Source organism: Nuphar pumila, chromosome 7, assembly GCF_984573655.1.
Source record: "Nuphar pumila chromosome 7, dmNupPumi1.hap1.1, whole genome shotgun sequence".
Lineage (NCBI taxonomy): Eukaryota > Viridiplantae > Streptophyta > Magnoliopsida > Nymphaeales > Nymphaeaceae > Nuphar > Nuphar pumila.
This window is the reverse complement of record NC_143255.1, coordinates 125246885-125263195: the sequence shown is the minus strand read 5'-3', so window position 1 is coordinate 125263195 and position 16311 is coordinate 125246885. Positions and strand designations below refer to the sequence as shown.

The following is a 16311-nucleotide window of genomic DNA, read 5'->3' as shown; positions in this document are numbered from 1 at the left end:
GGTAGGATATTGAAGATACAACCCTTAAAGTTCTTATGTTGTGTTTGGATAACTTCTTTTTCCAATACAATCTTATCCAAAAAATTGTTAGGCAGTAGCATTCAAGTTATACTAAGATCCTGTTTTGGCTAAACTTCATTATCATGACTTCAGTAGTTTAGTCCAATAGTGTAATTACATGGGCACCAAGATCTCTTAGATGGAAATTATGGCCGAAACTTGGTTATGCTGAACTTGCTTTTCTACTTAAATGGATAAGTGCATCTTATAACCGGGAAATTCTAAATATATTTTCAAAACAAAGGCTTTAATACACATTTATGTGAATCTAATTTTGGGATTTTTTTTCTACAAGAAGCTTTGATTCTCAAGTTTTTTTTTTCATGGCAAGAACCTACCTCAGAACTAGGTCACTTGATGGCCCCTCTTCCTGGATAGTAAACTCAGGTTGAGTGCCCCAGCCTTAGGGATGCAAACAGATCAGATCCGGATCAGCTAAATACATAGAAAAAGTCTGATCTGGATTGGGTTGGAACCAATGTTATCAGTATTGGTGTGTATCGGCCAATGCACATCGTATCGGCAGAAAATCGATAGTTTTCACCCCTGAATCGGCTATGTTTTAATAAATGCAAAAAAAAAAAAAAAAACTAAACATTAATTTTTAATATTATTTTCTGGCAGATACAGAACAATTCACTTGAGTATCGGTATTGGCCGAATACAACTGAATCGGTGGCCAAACGATTCAAGGCCGATACCGATACTCACAACATTGATTGAAACAACCAAAAGAATCATAAAAGTGTCTGTTTGCATCCCTACCTAGCTAGCCCCCAAAGAACACCCACCAGGCAAGCCACCAGTATGATATTATGAGAAATCGATCCTAGGCAAGACAGTGCATTTAGTTCCAAAATGGGGTTGCCAAACACAACTCTGTGAATTCTTATTTTGTTTTGTTTTTTCACTTTTTTTATAGCAAGTCTGAATTTCCAGGAGAGGGAAGTTAGAACTAAATGATTACATGGAAAATATAAAATTTCATGCAAATTATGTTGTTATGCAAAACATTACTTATTTGGTGGACCTCAAAATTCATTTTGGATGGTATCAACGATTCAATGGAACAGTATCTTGTACCATACGATCCACATGATATCACCTAGTTCCCTTCTTTGTATTAAAAAAATTGTTTACTTCATTTCTTATATTTTTCTTATCATTGCTTTTCCATTGTTAATGGTTAAATCTAAATACTATCAACCGATGCATAACTGAGCCTATTTGTTTTCTATTATTTAATGCTACAACGGGCTCCAACATATATCAGATCTAGGTCTGGTTTCTGCCTGACCTGAATCAGCCTAGGCTTGGTTTGGGCCTCTACTCTGGGAAAATGAAATTGGATGAGTTCAGACATAGATATGCTTTGTGTACATCACGTCCCTGATCTCGTTTGCAAACTGTGATAGTGCCCACACACATCGCCATCAAGTGACATATCCATGTTGGGAATTGAATATAACAGATAAACCGGTTATGAGGTTTGGTTAGGTGACTGAGGGGCTTTAGCCTCATGTAAATTTTTGAAAGGTAGTTTTCTAATTTTATCCTTGACTCTTTATTATATTCAACTGACACTAGCTAAAACTCATAGACTCCTATTTAAAAGAGGCAATCTTACTCTTGTATTGTATCTCAATCCATAAATATTTAGGCTCACTGTGGTTGTTGACATAGACAATTCTTGCCGAAACACGTAAAATCTTTGTTTTGTTTTTTTCTTTGCTTTTTTCTCGTGCTTGCTTTTTTTTATCTATCGTAGTTCGAAGAGTCATTCCCTAACAAAAAAATCCCTAACGCGTGCACTAATTTTCTGTATTGGCATGACAGGTCTTCGTGTTGACTACGGGTGGCAAAATCTGACCTGACTTACCAACCCGACCCGCCAACCCACTTCTTAGTTGGGTTAGGATTCGGCTTAAACGTGTTCGTGTCATAAACGGATCAACCCGCCTAACCCGTTTATTAAACGGGTTGTGTTCGGGTTAGGGGTATGCCAACCCGCCAACCCGTTTGACCCATTTAATAAACGGGTTAGGTGGGAGGGTCAACCCGTTTACATGAACCCTCCGACCCGTTTATATATATATATATATATAAACTTATCTAACCTTAACTCCGACCCGTCAACCCGTTTGACCCGTTTAATAAACGGGTTAAGCAGGCGGGTCAACCCGTTTACACGAACCCGTCAACCTGCCGACCCATATATATATATAAACTTATATAACCTTAACTCCGACCCACCAACCCGTTTAATAAACGGGTCACCGTGTCACGTAATCGTGTAGCATCGACCCAACCCATTTATTAAACGGGTTGGTGGGTCAGAGTCGGGTTACCCATTTAATAAATGGGTCGTATGTTCGTGTTGAGGTATTCTGACCCGACAACCCAACCCACCAACCCGCTGACCCGACCCGATTGCCAACCGGTTGACAGCCTAATTTACTCATCTTGAGAATGATATGCACATGCCTGACTTGGCCAAAATCTGAATTGAATCGGAAATGATATCCAAATTCCGTACCTGCTACTTTTTTTATTTAAAGTGGCGTATGTGGCCAAGTCTCGACGTTGCCACTCTGGGTCGGGTCATGACAGGACAGATTGCGGACCCATTTGCATCCTTTTATCACACTCTGAGAAGCGGATTCTTCAAGCACGAGTCACAGCCGAATGAGACAGCTGGATGGTTAGGTCATACTATTAAAACCAAGGGGTCTTGCGTTCGAATCTCCACGAGGGTTATCCCACAGCTTGCCTGTGAAAAAAAAAGTGCCATAAAAAATGTTAAGGGGGTGTATATAAGGGGTGTCAACGGGTCAGATCTGGTTTGAACCCAGGTCTTAATCGGATCTTGGGGCCGGTATAAAATTTCACAAACCATACCTGGCTCCGTATATAAATGGGACCCTTTGAGTCTAACCTGATTATTAATCGGACCTCCCTTTTTATCAGCAAGCCCTGACCCCTATAGGGTCTGGTATGGTTCGTGCCCAGGTCAAACCGCACCCATTGACACCCCTAATTTAGGCTGTGAATGGCTCACATTTTGTAGAAACAATGCCCTAACCTTGCCCAAAAACCCTAGGTCAGAACTGCACTGGGGCAAGGAACTTACCTTGGGTTATGGAGGTGGTTAATTAAATCAAACTAAGTTAGGCCAAAACTGAGTCATATTCCAGCATCCCCCTAGTAGGTACACAAATAGGATCTTAGAATAGATATTGAATCTGATAGTCACTTTTTAATATTGATCTTAGAATAGATATTGAATCTGATACAGTTGTTATGGATCTTAGAATAGACATTGAAAATGCCTTTGGAGAATACGTGTTCAAACATTTTTACTGGATCAAATATTACCATAATAAAAATTTGGATCCAGATTCAATCTATTTCAACTGACCAATTTCTGATTTATATTTAGATTCAGATATAGGGCTTATAATCCATATCCATCCCATGTCTGAGCCAGTTGCAGCCCCTACACCCAAAATGAGCCTAAGAGGTTGGAAGCATGCATTCAGAAAGTATTAAGATGCATTTTTTTAATATTTATATGGAGAAACCACCCCCAAGAACAGAGACCTAGCCCGTGTTGGCTCTGCCTGCCATACTTAACGGTCACTGTCCTGGTAGCATAAAACTCCATGGACTTACTCCTTGCGCTTAAGATGCACTTAGACTTCAATAAACCATGATCAAGATCTCGAACTGTGATCTTTCTATTAAGAATGTGTTTGGTTACCAAAAGAACATATCCAATATCATAAACTCCAGCACTTAAATTGCTGGGATCATAAAAGTCATTGCTCATATATATGGACTATACCTAAGTAGAAAGTAGAACTTTGAAGTTCATAAACTGGACCACACTGCCAAACGCTACTTTAGACTGGTGACCACCGTTCCACCAATCATGTGCCATGTGAAGTTCTATAGGGATATGTTTGGTGGGGCCCATGCATGATTGCAGATGCAAATTAGGCAAGGAATTATTAAAGGGTAATTATATTTTTTAAAAGCCAACTGTTTGTCATGTTGCTTGCTCTAATAATGGGATTGATTTCACTAACAAGACAAACCAAACTTTTGATTTTCACTCTTATTAAGAATGACGATAAAATTTGTTCTTCTTTCCACTGATCTTCTACTTGAAATAAAAGAAAAAAATTACAGTTTTGGATTTATTGAGGTCTAGGGGTGGCAAAATCTGACCCGACCCGCCAACCCGCTTCTTAGCCGGGTTCAGGTTTGGCTTAAACGGGTCGACCCGCCTAACCTGTTTATAGGGGTGGCAAAACCTGACATGACCCACCAACCCGCCTCTTAGGCGGGTTCGGGTTTGGAAAAAATGAACCCATTTAATAAACGGGTCAACCTGCCTAACCCATTTATTAAATGGGTCGGGTTCGTGTTAGGGGTATGCCAACCCACCAACCTGGCTGACCCTTTTAATAAACAGGTTAGGCGGGTGGGTCAATCGGCCAACCCGTCAACCCGACCCGCGAACATGAGAACCCATTTACCCGACCCAACCCATTTATTAAATGGGTTGGTGGGTCGTGTCGGGTTACCCATTTATTAATCGGGTGGGGTTCGTGTTTGCCACAACCGACCCATTTAATAAATGGGTCGGGTTCGGGTTGATGTATGCTGATCCGCCAACCCGACACGATTGCCCGCCTAACCCGTTTAATAAACGGGTTAGGCGGGCGGGTCAACCCGTTTACCCGAACCCAACCCGCCAACCTGTTTACCCAAACCCGACCCGCCAACCCGTTTACCCGACCCAACCCAACCCGTTTACCCGACCCAACCCAACCCATTTATTAAACGGGTTAACCGTGTCGTGTCGGGTTACCCGTTTAATAAATGGGTCGGGTTGGTGTTTGCCACAGCGGACCTGTTTAATAAATGGGTCGGGTTCGCATTGAGGTATGTTGACCCGCCAACCCATCGACCCGACCCCATTGCCACCCCTAGTTGCACTTGATGCCTTCATGGTAAAAAGGTAAAAAAAATAATAATGATAGTATCATATTCTAGACATTTTTTATAATATAAAGACCTGGCCTCTAGATATTTTAAAAGATGTACCTGTGATTTTAAAATATGTCAGCCAATAAAGTTCACTGTTTTTATTTAAAAAAATTTAACACGGTCATTTTCTAAGATGGCCCACATAAAACAAAAAAAGCTGATTGGATTATTAGAAAATCTCAACCAAGGGTTGAATGTGATAGCTGGATGGGTTTGCATTATCTTGACCCGGCTCTGTGGACTGTGCCTCAGTTGACAATTAAGCTAAAATGCAAAAATATCAAAAAAAAAATATTGGTCATTCTAAAGGGGTGTTTGTTTCATGTTCTTTCCTATGAAACATACCCTCTTTCTTTCCTATTAGGAATTAAACAAACATTTCATGAGAAATATGTGACAGGCCCGGCATAATAAATGCAAAAAAGCAGCTTTCATGTTAAAACGATTTAACACCTCCCTCACTGGAAAAGCACTTTGTGTCCTAAAATGTCCCTTTAAAGGGAAAGTAACAAACACCCCCCAAAATTTGTCATCATGGTTAATTTTATGAAAAAATGACTCTCTGACCAGGTTGCAAAGGTGTGATATGATCAAGTGGGGGGGGGGGGGGGGGCGATGAGTTAAGGTTTGACCCAAACTAGATCCAACTTTGAATAAGTGGGGGTGTTCTGGATTTGGTCTGACCCCCTTTCGCACTGGATTTGCATAAAACAGGACAAGTACCTATGTCACATGGGTGCGGGTGCCGGTGCGGGTGCAACTTGGGTGTGGGGTGCGGCACTTTCAAAAAACTTGGGTGTGGGGGTGCGGCAAAAATATAAAAAATTATATATATAAAGTCTAAAAGTTACGCATAAATAACCCTAGGTGCTTTGACTGCACCTAAGGTCAGGTTGACCATATCAGGTGTGGGTGCAGGTGCGATGCTGGTGCGGTACCTAGTTGAAGAATCCCTGTAACATAGACAAGTATATTAGTTGTATTATAAAAACTAATATACTACTGCTCACCATTCATCTCAACATTTCACAAGATGAACAATGCACCTGTCTCAAGAACTCCTCGCAGCGACATTGCAAATAATGTGAAGTCATAAATGGTTACCAACAGGGACTCCAGTTGTCTGCTGCGAGCAGTGAGTACTTATCATGGGACATCGTAGGTTCAAATCCCAATGATATGTATAACAGGTGAAGGTCTGCCTAACCCGCTTTCAAATATATATATAGTAATGGGTTCGTGGTAAACATCATGCTAAATGGGTTTTGGGGGTCTTTTTCATTTTATTTTTAAATTCTGACCATACAGATGTGATCTATGTACTTAATTTTATAAGGATCAGCTCATGAAGCATTTGATTACAACAAATGGGTGAGTTTTTATAAAGTTAAAATAATCAACGGTATAAAATCTTAGTAAAATTTTGAGGCTCCAAACATCATTTTTTTTTCATCAAAAACACATGATCTAAGTGTAGATTTTTAATAAATCAACCATGCTCAACACATTTATGGTGTCAAAACCGCATAAGAAGCACGGGTGAAGCCCGAAAAACCCATTTACCAGGTTGTTTAGCACCAAATGGGTTTAGCATGGACCCATTTTCCTATATATATATATATATATATATATATATATATATATATATATATATATATATATAATGGTTTGAGTAATCCTGGTTTCCGCTTGATTCTGAACTTATTTATTTATCTGATTCCCACCTGGATCTGACTAAACCTGACATGATTTGTTCTTATACAACATGTTTATAAAAAGGACATTACTTTTGTGGACCATATTCAGGTTAGAATCCGATAAAGATCCAGATCTGACCCACTTGCACCCCTAATCAACCGGTCAACATGTGTATTTGAGCAACGACCGATCAACAATCAAATCTCAACACGTGTCCTCAAGTCGATCACTTATCCGGTCTCTCCATAGTCACTTAAACTACCATTCTCTTCGATGTTTTCTCTAGCAATGTGCTGATTCGAAAAAGTGTGCAAAAATCCAGGTAAAACATTGCGGTTCTGCCACGTGTAATAGTTGTTAGAAAAAGGAAAAAAAAAAGATTCAGTCTCTTTGCAAAAGTTACCGCAATCGTTTAGTGATTGCCAAGCATATACACGTGGCTAAAGCACAATGCTTTGTCTTAACCTTTGCACATTTTCGGGAGTCAGGATATCACTACTTTTGATTATAAGAATAGAATGGTAGGTCATGTTATCAATTGGTTTATAGGAAGTGGTTTTCCTTTATACTTGGATGTTACTTTAGACATGCCAGGCACCATCTTGATCAAGGGGTCCAAAACAGTAGATTTGAGTCGGTATTTGCAGTGTAAAACTTAAGTGCTTCCCCATTGCCCACCAAGGATAAGGATAGTCTCTCTCTCTCTCTCAGTTAAAGAGAAAAAAACCCCATCATATACCGCACATTGGCGGACCTCTGGTTGGTAAAATCCTTGAGGTCCTCCCGGCCCACCGGGAACTACACCCAGCTTCAACCTTACAGCAAGGTACGCCACCCGTGGGTGTCGAACTTGTGACGTCCCGTCAACTTTGTGACATTCACAAGTCGCCCCTATCAGATGAGTGAAGCCCTTACACCTTATGGTAAAGAACACATAACTCTGGTATGGATCTCTTGACCTCTTTCAGGTGAAAGTAGATCAGGTCATGCTGAACATGAGCGTTTTTTTATCATGCTGACATCTGGCCATCCGATTTGAATTTTAAAAAGATTAAAAGTCAACAAAACCACGTGGCATTCATCCAAAATGCAAACAGACGGCCACGGCATGACAAAAACACTCATGTTCAGCATGACCTGATCTGCTTCCCTTTCAGGTTGCAAGCCTTAAGCCAACCCACCCAACAGGTGTGCTGAGCCCTTTCCGGCCATACCATTGGTTCTTGAACCCTAGCTGTGCATTGATTTACCTCTAGGTATACAAAAACTTGGGGTGCATCAATTCACAAACTTTGTCACCTTTCAAGTAGAACCTACATTCAACCTTTCAAATATGATAATCCAACCAAGTTCACGAACTCAAACTCCTAGATGTTGCAGTTAAATTGGAGTTCATGAACATGGTCATGTTTTGCTAACTTTGCCCTGTTGGAAATGAAACCCGAAATACGACCTCAATAAAAAAACGACGAATTGGACCTCGTAAGCATGGTAGATCATGAACATGGTCATGTTTTAAGTGACATCCAAACATGCATCAGTAGTAGTGCGCATTAGGCTCGAAAACCCCACAATTCCATTGACAGAGTACGGAGCCGACGTCGGACACGCTTGTCTATTAATAATACACCAGGTTAAGTTCGAATAATCTAGACGGGCCGTCCAAACAGCTTTTGAGACAGGCTGGACTCGATCGTGGGGCCTACCGAAGCTTTGGTCCCCAACCTAACCGATATGGGTCGATTATGATACTGGGCTCACCATAATGTATGCACCATAACCATAATTGCCCCCACCTACACTTATACAACAAACCTACTCTGATCAGTGAGTTAGGGTTGGTTGATTGGGTTTGAGCCCTAGTCAGGTCCATACAGCAGCCTCAATAAATACACGGTCAAAGGTCAAAACCCTACACCGTGGGTTGGGCTGTCAACTGTTCAGAACTGAGCCAGAGATGGATCCGGGTCCAGATGCAAATCAGATTTTGAGTTGCTGGTATTGGTCCGGGTCAAGGTCCCACAAGTCCTGGTTTAGGTAAGATCAGAAGTAAGTCGAGGTTGGAATAGCTAAACGGGTAAAGTTTCGGGTCTTGATTGGATCTGAGTTATAATCTTTCAAGCCAGAGTAGGGTCCATCTACTACTTGGTATGGGTTTGATAGGATATGACCCGACCCGTTGACACAAAACAGCAGGCGAGTTTTTTTCAGACAGCGTGGGTGAAAAAGAAGTTGGTCAATATGCTAAAATAGGAATATTTTACAAGATAAAATCTTTTCTAGCTATTAAAAAAACAAAAAGGGGTCGAATGGAATTTCAACGTGTGAACAAAATTTGGCCTGAAAAGAATTCAGCGAAGTGGCGTTTTCGTAATTTTTTCGTAATTGAGTACCAAAAAGATGGTGGCAACTTTACCGCAAAAGGAAAAAAAGTATCCCGTGGGTGTAAGAAACCGCGTTTGACTCGAGACTCGGGTAAACTCCGATACGTTCGTGACTCGTAATTTTGAACCGATTAATATGACTCGGAAGAATTTTTTTTGGCGCTTAGCTTACTTAGCTTGGACCGATGTCAAAAATCTCGGTTCGGGATTTGTTTCAGTTGAGAAAATATTTAGTGATGAAGAAATTTTGTTTTTATCGGGAAAATCTTGAAACTGATAAATATAAATAATTAGAAATATAGAAAATATATAGAATAAAATATATAAAAAAGTTTCCATTTTATCTTCATAGTATTTTGTATTTTTATTTATATTATATATATATATATATATCTTTGTGTTTTATATGTCATATATATGTTTGACATTTTCTTGAGAAAAAGAAAATTTTCAAAATATTAAAAGATTTTCCCTTGCTACTACAAACTTGTCGTAACTTTTGTCTAAATAATAAATATCACTTGTAATTGCTTATCTGAAAATATATCTCCAAGTATTTGAAAATTCGATATAATCTCGAAATATAATGATACTAACCTATGCTTGAAGAAAATCACAATATTAACATGAGATCCACCAATTAAAAGGCAACCTTTACGTTTTTTTTCAAAATTTTCTTTACCCATGGCTTCTAAAAGTCATCAATCTTTAATTATCGCAAGATTCTTCGTTTGTGAGAAAATCCTGATGGAGAATTCTACTGCATTGAAAAATAACTCCAAGTTACAACCGCAAATGAGTTGAGCTGGGGTTGTTTGGGCTTGGCTCGTGAACTCATCACGAGTTGCTCAGTCTGAGCTTGTTATGAGTGGATCATGAGGTGGTTCATTTTCTAAAATGAAAGTTTGTTTTTAAGTGTTTTAAAAAATTGATTATATATATATATAGTAATGAAACCATTTATCTCCCATTTTGCCCAAACCCATTTAAAAAACATATCTACATATATTTTTTGACTGAATGTGTAGATCGATGAGATCTATATGCTTTATTTAATAGAATACATGTATTGGTTTAAACAATTTTCCTATTTAGTTGTATTTTTATCTAAACAAAAAAAAACCAACATTCATATTACATCAAAAACTTGTTTAACTAAAACTCAAGAATTAGTGTTAAATTGATTCAATCAAAAGCATGATTCTTAGTGGATAAGTAATGATAAATACATCTAAATGTTTAGATTTATCATTAAACACAAACATTAAACACACAAACTTGATTATCTCTATCTCTATATAGTCACTAGAATATGAGAAGTAGAAATATGGGCACTTTAAACACTTTGTTGCAAATCCAACCATGTGGATGTGCTTGGCACGGTGAATTTGCTAGGATTCAATCATTGGATTGTGATTTTTGATAAAAAAATGCTATTTTTCAATGCTTGAATATTTATAAAGATTATGAGTCATTCATATTAAAGCCTTAAAATATCTTGTTTATGCATCCAAATCAGATGATTCAAGAGGAGGTACTATTATATTTAAGAGAAAAGAACAAAAAGTCCATAATAATAGTGGTTCATACATTAGTTCTCATATTTTCAGTTCACATATTCTAGTGACTCTCTCTCTATATATATACATGTGCTAAATGAGTTTTCAGGTTTATTTTTATTTTATTTTTAAATTATGATGGTACATATGTGATATATGTACTTGATTTTATAGAAATCAACTCTTGAAGTGTTCGATTCTGACACATGGGTGAGTTTTTATAATGTTCGAAAAATCAATAATCCAAAATCTCTATAAATTTTTGAGGCTTTAAATATTTTTTTTTCTATAAAAAATACATGATCCCGGTGTGGATTCTTGTAAATTGACCATACCTAACACATTTATGGGGTCCAAACTGCAAAAAATACTGGAAGAGCCTAAAAACCAATTTAGTACGTTTCTTTTAGCAATAGCAAGACTAATTTCTCTCTCTCTCTCTTTATATATATATATGTGTGTGCGCGCGCGCGCGCGTGTTAAATTGGTGAGCTGAACGGAATATTTAACAAACCGAGTCGAGAGGGCATCGTTTCCTAGACCTACCGCGCGGGCCCAATCAAAAGGTGGGCCAAAATTACGGATAGGGGGCCCCTCCCTCCCAATAATTGCAAATTCCTCTCGATGCCCCAAGAAAACGCAAAGAGACGAGTTGCGCTCACATGGATCGTCACAAGCATCATCACCATCGTCGCAACAGAATTCCTCCCCCAAATCCAATCCAAACACTGGTTTTGGAGCCCACATACCACCGACCTCTCCCCACTCTTTCCTCCCATCTTCTTCCCCACACTTTTCTGTCACCGTCCTTTTTTTCCTCTCTCTCTGTCTCACAGTTTCTCCTGTTCTTCTTCACCACTCAATTCTCACCCAATAACTGGCGTCTTCTCCGGTTCTGTGCACCATTTTCTTGTCTAAGGCTTTTGGTTCGAGAATTGCGGTTTTTCATGGTGGGTTGAGGCGTTGATCCGAGGGAGGGAGATGGGTTCCTGCGTTTCGGGCCAGAAACGCCCTGATTCCTCTGTGAAGCAGAGCCAGTCGATTGCAGCGAAGGCGAAGAGGTTGATTACCAGGTCGGGGAAGAAGGAGGGGGTAGAGAATGGCGAGAACGGCGTCGTCGGGGACGGGAAGAAGAATGGAGAAGCGCGCCTCAATTCGGACGGGTCGTCGCGGGGCAACGGGAGTTATGGTGATTCCTCTTCTTCTTCCTGTTCTGAGTTTTAGAATTTTTTCGGCTTGGGATCGTGGGTTGTGGAGATATCTGGGTTTTGTGGCGGGATTTCGGGGTTTTCGGTGATGGGTGTCGAGCATTTGGGTGGATTCGTGGTTTTAGATGCGTTTGAGTTGCTTATGTGGTCCTTGGTTGATCGAATTGCTTGTGAATTTTGTTTGTTTATGGTGATCACGGGTCTCTTAAGGATCATACTTCTATTGGTTAAGGAGTTCACGTGATAGCTAAATCATTGTTTCTTTGAGTTGCTAATTATGGGTGCTTTGAATTCTCTGATTTGTGTTTTTTGGCTATTTGGTGTTGTGGCTTCCTTGTTTTTTGAGTTGCTAATTATGGGTGTTTTGAATTCTCTGATTTGTGGTTTCCTTGTTTTTTAAGTTGCTAATTATGTATGTTTTGAATTATGTGATTTGTGGGTTTTGTTTATTTGGTGTTGTGGTTCGATGGAAGTCTAACCATTTTGCCTTTTCTTCTTTTTGTTTTCTTCTTCTTGTTTGAATCTGTAGCAATTTGTTATCTTGGATGGACTTATTCAATTTTATGTCAAATGTTTGTCTTGGAAGACCATTAACCAAGGACGTGGAGTTGCATCTTTGCTTGTTCATGAACATTTTTTGCATTCAAACTTACAAACTTCACGTGGTTAGCTTGGCACTTACAAGATTCAGGTCAACTTGGTGGGCACTTGAGTTTAGAAGCTTTATTTGCTTGATCATCAGAATGATCGGCTGCAGAGGAAGAAGAGGTAACCACGAGGTGCTCCATCATATCTTATGATTGGGTTCGGTAGGATGATAATAAGGGTGGTCGCAAGTGATGATTCATGATGATCATGATGGTGGTGCATGATGTGGATTTTGATTGGGGCTTGCTGATGATGATGGCCATGGTGATGCGGATGTATGATAATGGTGGTGTTGGTACTTGGTAGTGGGGCACACGGTGGCGATGCCCATGTAATGGTGATTCGTGATGATATTTTTGTTGATGATGGACCGTTTTCATGACATACGTGTTGGTGACACATGAAGATGTTGGTGCCATACATGTCCTATAGATCTCCTGCATTTGTATAATATGCCTCTTTTCGGTGTTTGCCTAAACAATCAGGGTGTATCCTCAAAGAACACATAAACCAACACTAAAATTTTGATTATCTCAGCATGTGGTATACTAAAAGCAAGGTGGAAACAAAGAAAGAAAAGTGAAGAAAATGCCACATGGATTAAGAAGAATCGGATATATTTTCTGTGTTTGTAGGCACTATCCTAAATGAGTGGTGGCGGAATACATGAGCAGATAACTTGGGCATCTTTCCATTCAAACAGTTCATGTCAATCTTAACTACATGTTGTAGTCCATATGTTATGTCATCTCTTTTTAGTTGTATCCCAAAAGTCTGCTTTCTTCTACTAAATACATGTTTGCCTAGCTGATGTTTTTGCACTTACCTCATCCTTTTATTATTTCTGATAGATTTGTATTTTGTTGTTTTTGCACTGTGTCATGGCAGGTAGTAAAGATGAGACTTTCTTTGATTCCCTAGCTTGGTTGGAATCTGACTGTGACGATGATTTTGTTAGTGTCTGTGGAGGTAATATCTTTTGATCTCGATGCCAAAGTAAGGATTTCCCACAGTTGTGCAAACTCATATTGCCCTAGCTTGACTTTTAATTTTTATTGGTCCTTGTTCAGATTTCACCCCATCCAGAGGAAATACTCTGAATCACAATGAGGGCACTCCTGAGGCACCTCGACCCACTATGGCTTCTATTGTCAGCAGAATGTCTGATGCCAAAGCGTCAGCATCTCCAACATCTCCAACTGATAACAAGAAGAAACTAGAGGACTTGTTCAGGGAAACCAAGGAAAGTGATGAGAATGCGAGTGATGTCTTACCACCTTTACAGTCTTCAGCTTCCAATCAACAGTTTGATGGTAAAAAACCAGAGATTGAGAAGCCAAATGGTCCATTGCCACTAAAAGTGTTAATCGCAACCCCCACCCCCACCCCATCTGAAGCCAACTCCAGTGGTATCGGTGGAACAACCCCGAATGGTATGGATTTAAATCTTGAGAACGGAAAGGCAGCTAAAGGCAGCCAGTGTTGCATGCCTTTGCCTAGCTTTAGCTTTAATGACAAGAAAAAGCTGTCGAGTCCTGTTCATGTGATAGAAAGTAAGGTCGCTTAGGCGCCTTTGAAGCAATTTTTAAGCATCAACTCTTGCGTAGGTGTAAATGGAAGGAAGACAGAAACTGTCAATGTTGAAGTTTGAAAGTTTGTGCTGCAGATTGCATTAAGCCTTAGCGCTGAGCAGCAAGTTTGGTACAAGGTACTGGTTAATCAGTGCATGGTTATATCTTAAAACATGTAAGTTGGTTTGTGTACAGTGTATAGGAATACACTGTTTTGATTGTATGAGTATTATCATATTCTACAGCTCATGTTAATTGCAAGAAAACAGTGTTGGAGCTAAATGCAGGGAAACCCAGCTGAGAGGATAACGCTTTGCATAGCCGTCGTCTCTTCCAAGCTCTGCATGAACTTCGGCTTTACTAGCTCCTGAACCAGATCTTGGTTCTCATGGGTGCAGTGAAAATCACGCTTGGAATTGGACATTTAAAGTGCTCAGAAGAAACCTGACATAATAACAGTTCTGCCATTCCATGTCTCTAATGCAATTAGTATCCTATAACAGGAAAAAAGAACCTGCAGCAAAACTGATTTTTCAGATGAAAGAGTGAAGTTTGGTTTCTACTGCAGGTAATGGCCTGAAGTCTGAACCTTCTGGCCTATCATAGAGGTACTCTAATTTAGTTTCGTGTCGTGTCCACTTTATGCTATTCTTAATGGGAAACTGCTGAAGAATGACGTGTCTTGTGTCCATTTTACTGTGTCCTGACATAGCTTCTGGCAGACAAAACTGACATGAAAAGATTATCAAATAAGATAAAATTTCTGTTCTATCTTTAAATCATAATCTTGAGGATCAGCAAAACGTTTTGTAACAAAGTAGTATTTCTAATATTGTTAACGAATCAAACAAGAAGATCGACTCCTGTAATTGCTATTAGTTATTGTTTCTTGATACCATATCTTGGTCACATTTTAACCCTCATACCTGTGTTGGTTATGTTATATGTATGATCTCTGTTATTTTCAACCAAATGTGAGTCTTACAGTTTATAGAAGTCTGACACTTCATGAATCTCAAATTAGAATTTCGATGTGAAAAGTCACACCCATAATGCCAAAACTATATTAGAGTGTTAATCTAGAACATGTGCAGCTAACTCCTTTAACTCCTCACATTTAACCATTGGAGACAGAGGCGTAGCTAGGGGGGGGGGGGGCAGGACTGGGCTGTAGCCCAGTCCTGCCTCCCGAAACAGTTAATTTTTTTTATTTTTTTTAAAAGCCCAGTCCTAGCCCAGCCCTGATTCCATATGAAATAGATTTTTATCCATTTTTTAGCCCAGCCCTGACTGCAGCAAATAGTTTGATTTGTCCATATGAAATAGATTTTTATTAATAATTGTAGCCATTTTTTATTTTATCTCAAAAAAATTTTTTTCGGGGGTGCTGCCCCCGAACCCCCAACTATCACACAATTTTTTTTTCTACACCCCAGTTTGCTCCCCCCCCCCCTCGCATGAATCCTAGCTACGCCCCTGATTGGAGAGATATTCCTTACATCTTTTATAAGTGTCAGGAATGTAAGGAGCAGATCTCACGTTTTCAACTAAGTTCCTTGTATTTTTCACTTCCAATTATTTTAAACCATAGCAATGAAACTATTTGCATCAACTCTTACCTATTCTCATGTAGAACTCCAACCCACGTCCTTGTAAAGACGGGCAAAATGAGCCACAAAATGCTATGGTATATGGTTCTTATATAGGGTTTACTGTTTTATTCAGAAGTAATTTGTTAAGATCGTCCACCTACCCTCTCTCTCTCTCTATATATATATATATATATATATATATCTCTATATATATATATATCTCTATATATATATATATTGCTTGCTAATGAAGGTAAAAAACTATTGAGTAGAAATCACAATTTACCTCAAAAAAATTAATTTTTTGTAAATCAAATGTTACGGATGTGATCTCCATGGTTTGTTTAGCAGGAAACTTGTTTTGAATCATGTGATTATGACAAGCAATTACGTTTTTAAAGGGGTTCAAAAATCAATAGACCACAATGTGTCAAAATTTCATAACTGAAAAGATCACATTTTTACAAAAAAGCAATATCCAAGGCTTGATACTTAGCAAACAAACCATGCTGAACACATCTATGTTGTTAGATTCA

At 39.1% G+C, this 16311-nt stretch overlaps 1 protein-coding gene across 1 annotated transcript; it reads left to right on the top strand.

The window, feature by feature from the left end:
- The first annotated feature begins 11616 nt into the window (after positions 1-11616).
- LOC149833363 (uncharacterized) lies at positions 11617-14449 on the top strand. Its single transcript, XM_090015087.1, has 3 exons — positions 11617-11945; positions 13501-13581; positions 13683-14449. The coding sequence occupies exons 1-3, from the start codon at positions 11738-11740 to the stop codon at positions 14177-14179; spliced, it is 786 nt and encodes a 261-aa protein (XP_089871213.1). The 5' UTR covers positions 11617-11737; the 3' UTR covers positions 14180-14449.
- The last annotated feature ends 1862 nt before the right edge of the window (positions 14450-16311 follow it).